The 14,039-nt window shown below is 32.7% G+C and overlaps 1 protein-coding gene across 1 annotated transcript in view; it reads right to left on the bottom strand.

The window, feature by feature from the left end:
- The window catches only part of LOC140436326 (nose resistant to fluoxetine protein 6-like), a 50,735-nt gene that overhangs the window by 19,128 nt on the left and 17,568 nt on the right, over nt 1-14,039 (bottom strand). The window contains exons 5-9 of the mRNA XM_072525045.1: nt 13,189-13,382; nt 12,764-12,933; nt 5,285-5,453; nt 973-1,166; nt 770-917 (exon numbers count right to left, since the gene is read on the bottom strand). Of these exons, the coding sequence (XP_072381146.1) occupies nt 770-917; nt 973-1,166; nt 5,285-5,453; nt 12,764-12,933; nt 13,189-13,382 (875 nt within the window). The remainder of the gene's footprint in view (nt 1-769; nt 918-972; nt 1,167-5,284; nt 5,454-12,763; nt 12,934-13,188; nt 13,383-14,039) is intronic.

Here is a 14,039-nt window from a genome sequence, read left to right as displayed (position 1 = left end):
AGGCACACACGTACTTTTTAAATGTTCTTTCGTACAAAGAGCACTACCGAACTACGCGGATGTTCCCGACGAATAATACTTTTTTTTTAAAGTTCAAAAGTCTTTTTCAAAAGTCACTGCTGAATTTATTTTCAAATCTCACACCGGACACCAACTGTAGCGAGATTAAATAAAACGAGCGGTTCGAATTTATATAAATATATTTATTTATAAGTTTACAGTTCGGTACTCTCTTATCAACTCCACCTTACTTCTAACATCGTTACATATATATACCAAAAGTATTATGTTCGAGAATATTCTGGAGTAGTCCCACCTCTAGTTCGTCTCATCGAAAGCGCATTGAAGACGGACGGTATTGAAATGCCAATTATTGAGTTCTCTAGATCTTTCCTTCTAAGAATTATGACGTATCGGAGATGGGCTATTTCGTTACAATATTTACTATATAAGGGCTGAACTGCACTTATCACAAATTGGGCGTTCTTCTTCAAAGTACTGTTTTTCCATTTTGTTAAATATTATGGAATGAAAATCATTTTCATTAAAAATATTTATCTACAGTGTTAAAAGATGGAAAATAATCAAGGTGATTTTGTTTTGACTAACAGCACAAAGCACGGTCTATTAAAGAAAGTTTTAATACTTGATTAGTCTCTAGATTCAATGACAAACTTAAATTAGAATTTATATTATAATTAGATTATAATGAATTAGAACTATAATTAGAATTTATATTTATATTATAAACACATTTTGTTATAATTACCTTATTTACATTAACAACTTTGTCTTTATATTTGTAGAAAATATAGCCAAATGTTAGGCCAATAGTATAACCAGTAATATTAGAGTACCCCGAACTATACAAATCGTGCCATGCCGCCTGCTTGACTCCTTTCATGTCGTAAAGAATCCTAAAATAGGAAGGATATAAATTCGTAAATCTAAAATATAACCTTATAATCTTACTCTGGATATTGACGAATTATAATCTCGTGGTTTTTAAAGAAAGCTATTAATCCAGGTATTAGGAGCCCAATAGCTATAGTAATTCCTAAAATGTACTTAACTTTGCTCTCATACTTCCATACAAATGTAAGTAATATCAAAGAAAATATGTAAAGTTGGGTATCAGCAGCTATATACCAAGTTTGTATAAGACACTAAAAAAATAAATTTAAAATTATATAACTTACACAAAAAAAATAAGTGTACGGCTTGTCAAATATAGCAACAACTGTGAGCTTTTGTTTGAGTGCGTAAGATAAAAAGCAAGAAAGCATTCTAAGGAACAAATATGTACTAAACCGTATTCATTTTATAAATTCCCAATCGTCATAAGAACCACGTGTAAGCCAAACAGGGTCGTACTGATGTACGACCTATGTATCATATGATTTTTAAAAATATTTACTTTTGAAACTGTTAGTGTAAGAATTTCTTGAAATTTAATCATTATATCACAATTAAACTAAACTCTAAAAAATAACACGACCAGTAAATAACTTAAAAATAACTATAATATAAATATAACACAGTATATTAACTTAAAAATCAACACGATACAATTTGAATTTAAAATGCTGGCGAGTTGGGATCTGTAACATGAGAATCTGACTCGCTTAAGGTAATAAATTATATTTAATAGCCTCTTGACGAATGAGACGGCGAATATCAATACGTGCTTATGTTTACTGATGGAAATTTGGTAAACGAATGAACTATATTTTAACTGTATAACTATAATTTATGACTTCCTTGACGTAACAATTAGTTATAAGTATAACCAGACATATTTAACATAGATAAACACAAATGCCAGTATTGTCAGTTTAAAAAATATGAGAAAAGCTAAAAGTAAAGACACACACCGGTTTAAAAACTATTATTTCACCACATTATGACATTACTTTGTTTCTTGAGATTTATTCGAGGTCCAAAGGGTCTGATCTTCTTAATATTTTCATTTGAAATGATGAGCGGATTTGGATGGCAATATAGTCTGGTCTTATGTGCATTGCTTATAGCAGAAATAGCAACTGCAACCTGCAAATCGTGGTGTAAACTTCGGCTCGTAACATACCAAAGGGCATTGCCGATCTGGCTCAGTGTTTTGAAGTACTGAAATGAAATATTTGAAGTCTTTGTATATTGGTATTACTTGTTGTACCCCTGATTTGAGCTGCACTGCTACATATAGATACATTAATTTTAAAATACATTTATAAATTAAAAGTTTGTTCTGCAGCCTAAGATTTAATTTCCGTCTCATGTACCAATACATATTCCTGTAATACGGTTTGTTAGAACAGTGTGCAGCGCATGGCATACACATTAGTGTTGTATCAATTGCGATTGATTCGTTTGTTTTGATTCAATCACTTTAAAGTATTGAACGACCGAATCCCGCTAGTTCATAACGATCGAATCGTATGGTGACAAAAATCTATTGATTGACCGCCGACTGCACCGATCGAGATTGAACCAAAACAAAATCGCACAGCCAATACTCTCATATAATATGCCACGCGGCTGAATGATTGCGTTCGTTTGAATGATTGAAAATACTACTTATTGAATTAAGAATTGTGTGCAAGGCAGCGAATTAACTACAGACCGGAAGTATTGGAGTTGGAAAATATTTTATCGGCCCCAAGTGATTGCTTTCGCTTGTGTTGTTAATAGTTATTAGGTAGTTACAATCATAAAATATCGCAAAATTAAAATTTGCACAACGACAATAAATATTTATATTTGGATGCAGCACATATTTCCATATAAATTTATAATTTTTTCTGAGTTACACTAAGAACCTAAAAACTAAAACATAATAAATTCTAGCTTCTCCAACAGGCATTTCTTCTAGAATATAATCTAAGCCCTACTCGCACTAACATAAACGTATGAAGGACAATGAAGGTGAATACACATATTTATATGAAATACGGTAGGCAATACTACCGGTTTTCAGTCGATTCGGCTCAATCAATCGGTTACTTGTTATTTGTTTTAAACGGCAACGAAAAGTATTGAAACGAACGAACGATTGAAATGATTCGATCGTTTTCAGAGTCGGTCACTGATTGATTCGGTCCTTGTAAAATGGACGAATGACACAATACTAAATTACAGCAGAATCTGTTGTACCCGACAGTTGTACAGTTTTGGGTGAGTCGGTTTGTTAGATTAGTTCGCATTATATTCTGTTGCGTATAAAACAATTTTAAAAATTAGTTTTACATTTGTTCTCTAAAAGATTGTACGTTTAGAAAAATGAATTCTCGCATACTTAACGCAATAATTTTATTACTCCAAGAAGAGTAGGGAGAAGGAGAGTTGATAATGTCAAATCTAAATAAAAAAAAAAAAATAAAAATGTAAACGAAATTTATTTTTTCATGTCTTAATCCAGAAGGGGCTTTTAAATTAACAGCCAAACAAAGATTGTTTCAAAACTAGGAAAAATTTCGAGAATATTTCAGACTTTCCAAAAATTTATTATATATAGATATATATATATATATATATATATATATATATATATATATATATATATATATTAATATAGATAATATAGATATATTAAAGAATTATTACAATAATAATAGAGGTAATGGATTTTGACAAGAGTTATGAGTCATGCCGATGCAGCACACAAGTTTACCTGTTATTTACAAGGTCATAGCTCTTGTCAACATCCATTACTTATAACTATATTATGAAAATACAATAATAATTTCGGTATAAATGTGTATGCTGTGAGCTCAGCTGAACGTTTGCGTCCAAATCAAATCGTAATTGATTCCAGCGCACACCGTCGAGTCGTCGACGTACACTGCTATCACTCTGCGCGCGCACAACTAAGCAGAACCTACAAACCGTTATCATCATTTCTTTGATGTTGACGAACGTGCGCGGCGTTCGACTGACTGTAAGGTATGCGTCGCTCACTGCTCTAACAAACCATAACTTAAGATGAGGTGAAGAATTTTTTTCCAAATGTCTTTGCCCCAGTTAAATTTAATCTTCTTCTTAAGGTCCCGTCTTTAATGGAGGTTGGCGATGACTTCTGCAAATTTATCTCTATTCTGTGCTTTTCTTATTAGGGTTTGAGGGTCTAGTCCTGCCCAATCCTTGATGTTATGCAGCCAGGTAATTTATCGTCTGTCAGGACCACGCTTTCCTTCTATATTTCCTTCTATTATCAGCTGAACAAAAGTTATGTCTCTAGTGTCTGAATAAGTGTCCATGACAAGATGTCTCCCGTTTTTTAAAAAGTTCTATAAGTTCACGATCTCTACTCATAAGCCTTAAAACCTCTTCGTTTCTAACATGGTCGGTCCCTCGAATTTTGAGAATGCCGCGGAATATCCACATTTTTGCGGAATATCTACATCTTTGCAAATTAAATTCCCAGGCATTTAACCGCGTTATTATTCGGTAGTGGAGTCTTTATGGAAACTAGTGGCACTCTCAACTAATCACTATTTTTTTAAGTAAACATTATCTGTGTTAGAAAGGTTCTGAAACTACTTTTTTGTGACATGTCTAATTTTAATATTATGTTTATATGGATTAAGCCACAATTATTGATTGTAATGAAAATCACATTTTTAATTAACTAGTCTTTGACGTTGAACATCAACAATAAAGAAGAATCAATTAAATTTACAATGGAACTATCTATTGTCAAACTAAAACTTACTTAAACTAAAAATGACTATCCATTGTCATTTATAAACAAGGAATTCCACAGATTGAAGAAAGAAAACAACAAAACATCACAAGCAATCCAGAAACGCTCACAAGAAGGAACTCAAAGATGACAACAATACCATATGTAAAGGGCTTATTAGAAAAATTGAAGAGAATAGGAAACAAGTAAAATATCACAACAACATTCCAAAAATCCAACACACTGAGATCTATCCTGTCCAAAACCAAACCGAACAAGACACAAGAAAGATAAAAAACTGCATCTATAAAACACCGTGGGAATGCATCAAGAGCGGAGACTTCGAGGAATTACAAATGTGCGGGCATGCTTGAGACGGCGATGAACGCAGTGAAATGATGTATCAGTAGTCGGCGAGATACCATTTCCCAATTGGAAGAGAATCAGTAGGAAGACTACGAAAACGATGGAACGACAACTTACTGGAGACACATATAAAAACAGAGAAAGTTATGTCTACATAAAAAGAAGAAGAACTTAGAAGAAACAAAACGTTTATAAGGGTACATATTAACCTAATCAAAATCTGAACAATGTTTACCTTACCATATTGTTTTTGTTGACATAGTTGTTAATGTATAAAATATTAGTCCACCAGTTTTGGCGGCAATTTTTATATTCTTCACCAACAATATTGTCCCAACTAGGTCCTTGACCTACATAGATCAGCCAAGTACTTTGGAGTGCTATCACTGCTATTAATGTTGGTGTCAGTCTATAAAACACAGTTTAATAATAATAATCAGCATCTTTTGCAAAACTAAAAACTAAAAAGATAGTCTAATGAATACGAAAACACATACATATTATTATACAGTGTGTAAAAGCCAAATGGAATAAATTCATTATTTAGGTTACTGTACATATTTATAAAAAATCCCGAAACACGTCAAATTTAAATTATAACTTGACATTCTTTAACGTGAAAATGCAACCCCTACCTTCAACCCCCTTAGAATGACAGGTACCAACCCCAATTTTTAAAATAGGAAGTATAGGCTTGTGATATATCGTTTGAAAGGTCTTTTCATTCTCCATTCAAAAATGTTTCGCTTTCAAGTTTATTAAGATTAATTAAGATAAAATAAATTAAAATCATGTGGTTACCGAAATTCGCTACAATACAATCAAAAACTAAAATGTAATGCAAAACGTAATAAAATGTAGAACACGAAAAGAACTATGAATGTTAATGAAGTAGATGTTCAAAATGTTCATCGCGAACGTCTTGGCAACATCCTAATCTCAAATAAAACTGTCTTCTAACATTATTTAACATAACAGGCGTGATCGACCTAATCACAAGCGTTATTCGTTCTTTTAAGTCATTTAAATCAGAAGGTTTAGTTTTGTACACATGGCTCTTCACATATCCCCATAAAAAGAAATCTAATAATGTAAGATCAGGTGATCGCGCTGGCCATTCAATCGATCCTCGCCTCCCTATCCACCGATTGGGAAATATTGTATCGAGGTACTGCCGGACATTAAGTTGGTAATGTGGTGGTGCTTCATCCTGCTGAAACCATATCGTATTCGCTGAAACTTGAGGGTTTCCTGGATCAGGATATAAATTTGCCAACGTTGGAATGACATCATTTTGAAGTAGTGCCAAATAATTGTTGCCATTCAAGTTGCCCTCAATGAAAAAGGGACCAATAATATTGTTTCCTACAATCCCTGCCCAAACATTAACCTTTTGAGGGTATTGAGTGTGTTCTTCTCTCATCCAGTGAGGATTTTCCGTGGCCCAGTAGCGGCAATTTTGCCGATTAGCATGACCGTTAAGTGAAAAAGTACACTCATCAGAAAACATAACATCTTCTAATTGGATAATATTGTTATCCAACATGTCCATCATTTGCTCACAAAAAAAAGTTCTCCTATCAAAATCGTCTTCCATGAGCTCCTGAGTAGGTATCATCTTATAGGGATGCAATTTATTTTCTTTTAATATGTTTACTATCGATGTATGGCTAGCATTGAATGTAGTGGATGCCTGTCTACTCGATGTATGTGGATTTTCCTGAAACTCAAGCAACACATCTAATTTGAGTTCATCACTCAGTGCATTGGCAGCTGCTTTTTTTATCTGCCTTACATGACCAAACTCGCGAAACTGCTTCTCTATTTTACTTATTGTTTCTTGGGATATAGGCGGTAAATTAGGAAATTTCTCATGAAATAGGCGAGTTACTTCCTGTTGTGTTCGGGTGTTATCTCCGTAACCAATCATTTGTAAAACTGTTATTTTATGCATTTCCGTTAATCTAACCATTTTTCAGAATTTAATTGAACGAACTTTTTACTTAAACTAAAATACTGACAACTTAAATAAAACAATTTACTAATGCATGTTAAAATAACGTTGCCACGGAAATTCTTTAAAGTTTTTTAATGGTTACCATCTAAAAACCACATTGCTATGGTTTTTGTTCACTTTCTCATTATCAAGACCTAAACGGGAAATAAGTTTTGAGTATATTTTAGCGAATTTCGGTAACCACATGATTTTAATTTATTTTATCTTAATTGATCTTAATAAACTTGAAAGCGACAACATTTTTGAATGGAGAATGAAAAGACCTTTCAAACGATATATCACAAGCCTATACTTCCTATTTTAAAAATTGGGGGTTGTACCTATCATTTAAAAGGGGTTGAAGGTAGAGGTTGCATTTTTACGTTAAAGAATGTCAAGTTATAATTTAAATTTGACGTGTTTCTTGATTTTTTATAAATATGTACAGTAACCTAAATAATGAATTTATTCCGTTTGGCTTTTACACACTCTATAAACAGTTATACAAATATAGAGTTACCGTCTCTAAGTAATAAGTTTTTATTTATTTATGGAATTTTCATGAAACTAAATACAAACTCTAAAGAAGGAATACGAAAAACATTAAAAATATATAAACAGTTATACAAAAATAAAGTTACCATCCCTTTGTAAAATTATTTATTTATTTATGGAATTTTCGGTGACTTAATGGAAAATCATGTTTAATAATAAAACAAAACATAAAAACACAACACTGTTTCTTTGTACTTTAGCTTCTTCTGCAAAGAAATGTTAAACTAAGTATTTACGTATGCACACAAATTTGTAACACTCCCTAACGAAATATTTCTTGCCATCTTTTCAACTTACTAAATTATTATTCTTCTTCTTCTTCCTCAAGTGCCATCTTCGTTCCGAAGGTTGGCGATCATCAAGGCTATACGTATTTTCGAAACTGCTGACCGAAACAATTCGTTGCTGCTACAGCTATACCATACCCGTAGATTCTTTAGCCAGGAGTTTCGTCTTCTTCCTATGGACCTTTTTCCTGCTATTTTCCCTTGAATAATTATTCGAAGCAGTTCATATCTTTCGCCTCTTGTAATGTGTCCCAAGTATTGCAGTTTTCGTTTTTTGATCGTAAATATGACTTCCTTTTCTTTATTCATTCTTCTCAAGACCCCGACATTTGTGACTCTCTCGGTCCATGATATTCTCAGGATTCTGCGATAGATATACAGTTCAAATGCCTCTAATTTATTGGTATCAATCTTTTTCAACGTCCATGACTCCATTCCGTAGAACACCACAGAAAGTACGTAACATCTCATCAGGCGAAGTTTCATTTCAAGGCTCAAATCTCTTCCGCAGAACACTCTCTTCATTTTAGTGAATATGGATCTGGCTTTTTCTATTCTTATTTTGATTTCTGCTGAGCTATCGTTGTCTTCATTTATAAAAGTGCCTAAATATTTGTATTTGCTAACTCGATCGATAATTTCATTGTGTAAATATAAATTTTGGACATTTTGTGTTGATTTCGATATTACCATAAATTTAGTTTTCTTTATGTTCAAAGATAGTCCGTATTCTTTGCTGCAGTCTGTTATCTTATTCACCAATGTCTGTAGCTCTTCAAGTGTTTCTGCGATCAGAACGGTGTCGTCGTAAATTATTATTAGGCTGTCTTAATTAAGAAATAAAGTGTGGGATGTCTCTCTTACTAAGTCTAATAGGGTTATTCTTCGAATTATTTCTCGCTTTCATAGATTTTCTGTCTATCTTTCCGTGATCTTGCAGTTGGTGATTTGTTTTTTGCTATTTGTACTGTTCTGCTCTCTGTCATGCGGATTTATGTGCTGATTCCAATCAATTTTTACTATTCTTATTCCATATTTTAATTCCCTTAATTTTTCATCATCCTATTCTTCTTCCGTCTTTATTCTAGACGAATCGTCTATTTAAATTTCATCCACCTGCCTCAACGTTCAGATTATCATTCCACTTTTTTCTTTTCGGCTTCTGCCTATACTTCTTCGTCCCTTTGGCGATTTATCTCGAGTGATTCTCTCCATTCAGGTGATTGCAAACAATCAAGAGAGCAATTTTGAGAATAGCAAACAACAAAAATCCATCGAGGTTCATTGGAACCAAATCAAAGCGGTTATAAGCAGTTTAACTCCAAATTTAAAAGATAACAATCGTAAAAGGCAACAGTGATGAACGATGAGATTTTGAATCCAATGGACAAAAGACGCAAATTTAAGAATCAAAACGTCGAAATATATAAACGAATTAATGAGGAGATAAGGACTAAATACGAACTGCAAAAGAAACATACTACGAAAATAAATGTTTGGAAATTGAAGAGTTACAGGGAAAACATGATACATTTAGTATGTATAAAAAAATAAAAAAGTTACGGGTCAGTAATACAAACATGCACATAATATCGTTGAAAGAGACGGCAAACTGATTATGACTGATTTGGATAAAATAGATAGATGGAAAGAATTCATTCAGAAACTACTTAATGATGAAAAGCACGATCTTAAAATTAAAGTGGTGACAGGACCTGACATAACTATGAATGAAATTGAACGAGCAATAAGATTAGCAAAGACCAGAAAAACAACGGGTCCGGATGAAATACCGAGTGACATAATAAAGCTCTTCGAAAGTTCAAGTAAAAGATCTTTCCCTGATCTTTTTAAGAAAAATTTATAAACCTGGCTATATACCATCACATTGGTTGCTGTCGGCTTTTGTGACAATACCTAAAAAAGCAAATGCGAAAAGATGTAGTGACTACCGAACCACCAGTTTGATGAGCCATGTTTTAAAGATATTTCTTTAAATTCTGCACTCAAGGATGTACCAAAAAAATAGAACAACTTAGTGACACGCAGTTTAGGTTCCGCAATAACCTTTTAACCAGAGAAGCACTATTTAGTATTCAGGTTATGGTACACAGACGCAGTTTTACTGACTTTGAGAAGGCCTTTGATCGACTAAAACATACTGAAATGATATCCATTCTTTAGAAGATAGATATTGATAATAAAGAATTATCATTAAAAATATTTACTGGCATCAACGTGCAAACATCAGGATTGACCAGGATAATTCTGAATATTTATAATACTACTAATATTTAACATAGATTTGGAGTTCGTTTTCAATAAAGCATTGGATAGTGTTCAATGTGGTATCAAAATTAATGATATCAACATAATTTGAGGTATGCGGATGACACGGTGTTAATTGCAAATATTTACGAAAAGCTATAACATCTGATTACCACAACGTGTGATGTATTTGGACTGCAGCTAAACACCACAAAGACAAAGGTAATGATTGTCAGTAAAATGTCAATACAAAAGAAGCGATAACAGTTTATGGAGAACAACTGGAGAGAACCAACAGTATCGCCTATTTTGGTTGTAATCTAAATGCTAACTGAGACATGAGCAAATAAATTAAAATAGGTCGTATAGAAAAGGCCAGAGCTGCAGTTTTAAGATGAATAAAATCTTACGTGGAAACAATATTTCTTTGAGACTGAAAATTAGATTTAAATACATAGTGACCAGTAAAGTGGATATCGGCGCAACCCACCTGATATTAAACCAACAACCGCTGCAGAGAGTTCAGAGATTCAAATACCTTGGATGTTGGATTACCCAAAATCTAGATCCATCCTTCGAAATTCGATGTAGAATTGAACAGGCAAGAAACTCATTTCAAAAATTCAAGCCTCTATTATCCAATAACTCATTAAATCTGGAAATCCGTGAAAAGTTTACAAGATGTTACGCGTGGTCTGTACTTTTGTATGGATGTGAAACTTGGACTTTAAACGCCGATATCATGAATAAGGATACTAAAAATTCCATGGACTAGCAGAACTAGAAACGAAGAAGTTCTTCGAAGAATGGGACATCAACGAACTCTATTAAATATTATTAAGAGGCGTAAACTAGAATATCTTGGACATATAATCAGAGGACCAAGATATGAGTTCCTTCGGCTAATTTTCAACGGTAAAATCGAAGGAAAGAAATGGATAAGACGGAAGAAACTCTTTTGGTTGAGGAATTTGCGGCAGTGGACAGGTTTGACAGCGGACCAATTAGTACACGTAGCGCAAGACCGAGATCAGTATAAAAATATTATAAGCATGGTAGTCGCCGACGTTCCGTAGGGATATGGCACTCTAAGAAGAAAGAAGAAAATTAGATTAGTAAGATGTTATGTGTTCTCTAGTCTTTTATATGGTGTCGAAGGTTGGACTTTAACAGACACACTTCTAAGAAAACTTGAAGCCTTTGAAATCTGGGTATATCGGAGAATATTGTTTTGCAGCCGATGGGAAAAAGTTACTGAATGGTCAGAACAATCGAGCAGACCACAAGAAGAAGAAGAAGATTCTCGCCATGAAATTTATTTTAATTCTATGGGAAAGACCCGATGGAAGAAGGTTAGTGGGTCGACCAAGAAAATGATAGAAAAATGCAACAAAAAAAAATTATCTACGTACATAAGATGAGGGCACAACAATGGGAGATAGCTGCACAAGACCGGCAAGAGTGAAGGAAAATGGTAAACGCGGCCACTTAGAGTTGCTAAGAAAGAAGAGGAAGATTCTCGCCATTCTTCTTTCTTATTTTTGTTAATTTTTACCCGTTTTTGCTGTTTAGCACCCAACCTTTAATATCGTCTGCCTCACATATATTTCTTATCTCTGGCTAGAAGAATATTTTTAATTTTTTATATAGGCATATTTATAGGAATATCTTCATTCCGTTTTCTGTCACTTTATGTGTAGCTTGTTAGTATGTGGAGAATTTCCGTTTCGATTGTTCCCAATAAACATTGTGGTACTATCGTGCCATAATGCCAAAAAGCTATTTAGAATAAAAGGAATTAAAAGAAATTTAAGTAGCCGATTATTAATTTTAACTGTTAACTTTATCTATTGCTTACTAATTTAGTTTCACTTATTTATATATACAGTAGACTCCCTCTATAACGAGAACTGAAATGACAGACTAATTACCTCGTTATAAGCCGATCTCGTTATATAAGACAATAATAATACTGTGCATACATATGAATCTGTAGTTTTCTAAACCATTAACTTCCTATAGTGAAGCCATTCGGAGAAATATAAGATGCTAATAAATATTGTTTGAATGGCGTTTTTGAAAAAAAGTTATTTACTTTTATTGTCAATGAAATATATTAAAACATAAGAGTTGTTTACTTTTATTATCAATGATATACGTTAAAACAAAGAATCTGTACTTATATTTGTTTCCAACTACATAATGTATAAAGCGTATTTTCAAGGATAACATAAACTATTGCTTCTGCAATTTTAAGAACTCTGTCATTTTTAACTGCTTTAAATGGTCCAGTATTATTCTATCATATTTTTTCTAAAGATGTGAAACAGTTGTATTTATTCATTGTAAGGAAGTTTATTGCGGGCTGCAGTTAAGTTTATTGAGGGGCTGTTTGAAAAGGTATTTATTTATGGCCACGACCGGAACAAAAACATAAAAAACACGTTTTTGGATCTTATTTTCTCTCGTTATAACCAAATTTGCCTCGCTATAGACGGTTATAGTTCAATAGAAATTTCACGGGACATCTAATGTATCTCGTTATAAGCGAAACCTCGTAATAACCGTGTTCGTTATAGAGAGAGTATACTGTATTTAGTTTCTTTTACTCACCTGATGTATCTATTAATTATGCCTAATAATACGTTTTTTAAATGAAACACTTTATGATCTTTCATCATGTCAAAAAAATGATAACTAAGTAACCAACCAGATATTAGGAAAAATGTTTGAACTGCATAGTTTCCATTTGCCAAAAACATATTTAGAGTATTGTCCGTTAGCTAAAATAAAAAATTAATATATCGATAAAATTTTTTAAATGCTTTTACATGGAATACTAGGGACAGAGGCCCTCGTGTTTGTAAGAAAGTCGCCCTCGGGCATAAACATCTACTTAGTGCACTTGGTACATAAATAACTATTTCATATAGATTTAAATCTAAATAGTTAAAATATAGTTACTTTTGCATATAAATCTTGGTAGAATTAGTGTTAAGATTGGAATATTGTAAATGAAATTTTTAAAGTATACCTACTTGTTCTGTATATTGCGGATTAGCCACTGGTCCCGCAAAAGTTACCATAATTGTATGAGCAAGAATGACACAAATCATAGTATAAAATCTAATCCCATTTATTGATCTGAGCTTTTCAGCGTCTTCATTTTTGTTTGGGGCTTTCAAGCGATGCCAATTCTTTGGAATAGAAAAAGCTGCTATAATTTTTCCTCCTAGAAAGACATTTTTAATTTCTTTCTAAAATATTAGCTAGGTACCTATGCAACATGAAAAGGTGTAACAATAATACTGTATATTACTTTTTTCCATAGCTAATGTTAAAGTGTTGCTATAACAACTGTTTTGAGTAGATAAAGTATCACTTTAAGCGCAAGGGTAGATAAAGTGACACTTTAACAGCAAGAGTAGATAAAATGTTTTAACTTTTTTTATTCAATAAAATTTACAAATTACATTAAGGATTAAAAACAACTGAAATTTTATAATTAACATTATTAGAAATATCTATTTTTGGAGCATCACAACTCGTACTCGTTTGCTTAAACACTTGATGCGAGGTATTGGATTGATTTTATATTGGATACCGAGTAATTCATATCCCTAGCAACGGAGCAACACAATTGCGATTTTTGTGCTAAAAATTACAATTTTCTTTGAAATTCTATTTTTCACCTGAACTTGAAATCTTGCTATAGAAAAAAATGTTGTATTGCACACGACGATAAAATCGCATTATCTTCTCGAGCATAATTAGCGTCTCGATTGACGTCTCGACGCTAAAAAACGCTCTCGAAGATAAAGTACAATTTTATCGTCTTATACAATAAATAACTATTAATACTGTATAATTTTTTTCTTAGTTTCATATA

This window comes from Diabrotica undecimpunctata, chromosome 1 (assembly GCF_040954645.1).
Source record: "Diabrotica undecimpunctata isolate CICGRU chromosome 1, icDiaUnde3, whole genome shotgun sequence".
In the NCBI taxonomy this organism is placed as follows: domain Eukaryota; kingdom Metazoa; phylum Arthropoda; class Insecta; order Coleoptera; family Chrysomelidae; genus Diabrotica; species Diabrotica undecimpunctata.
This window is presented reverse-complemented; position numbering and strand designations above follow the sequence as displayed.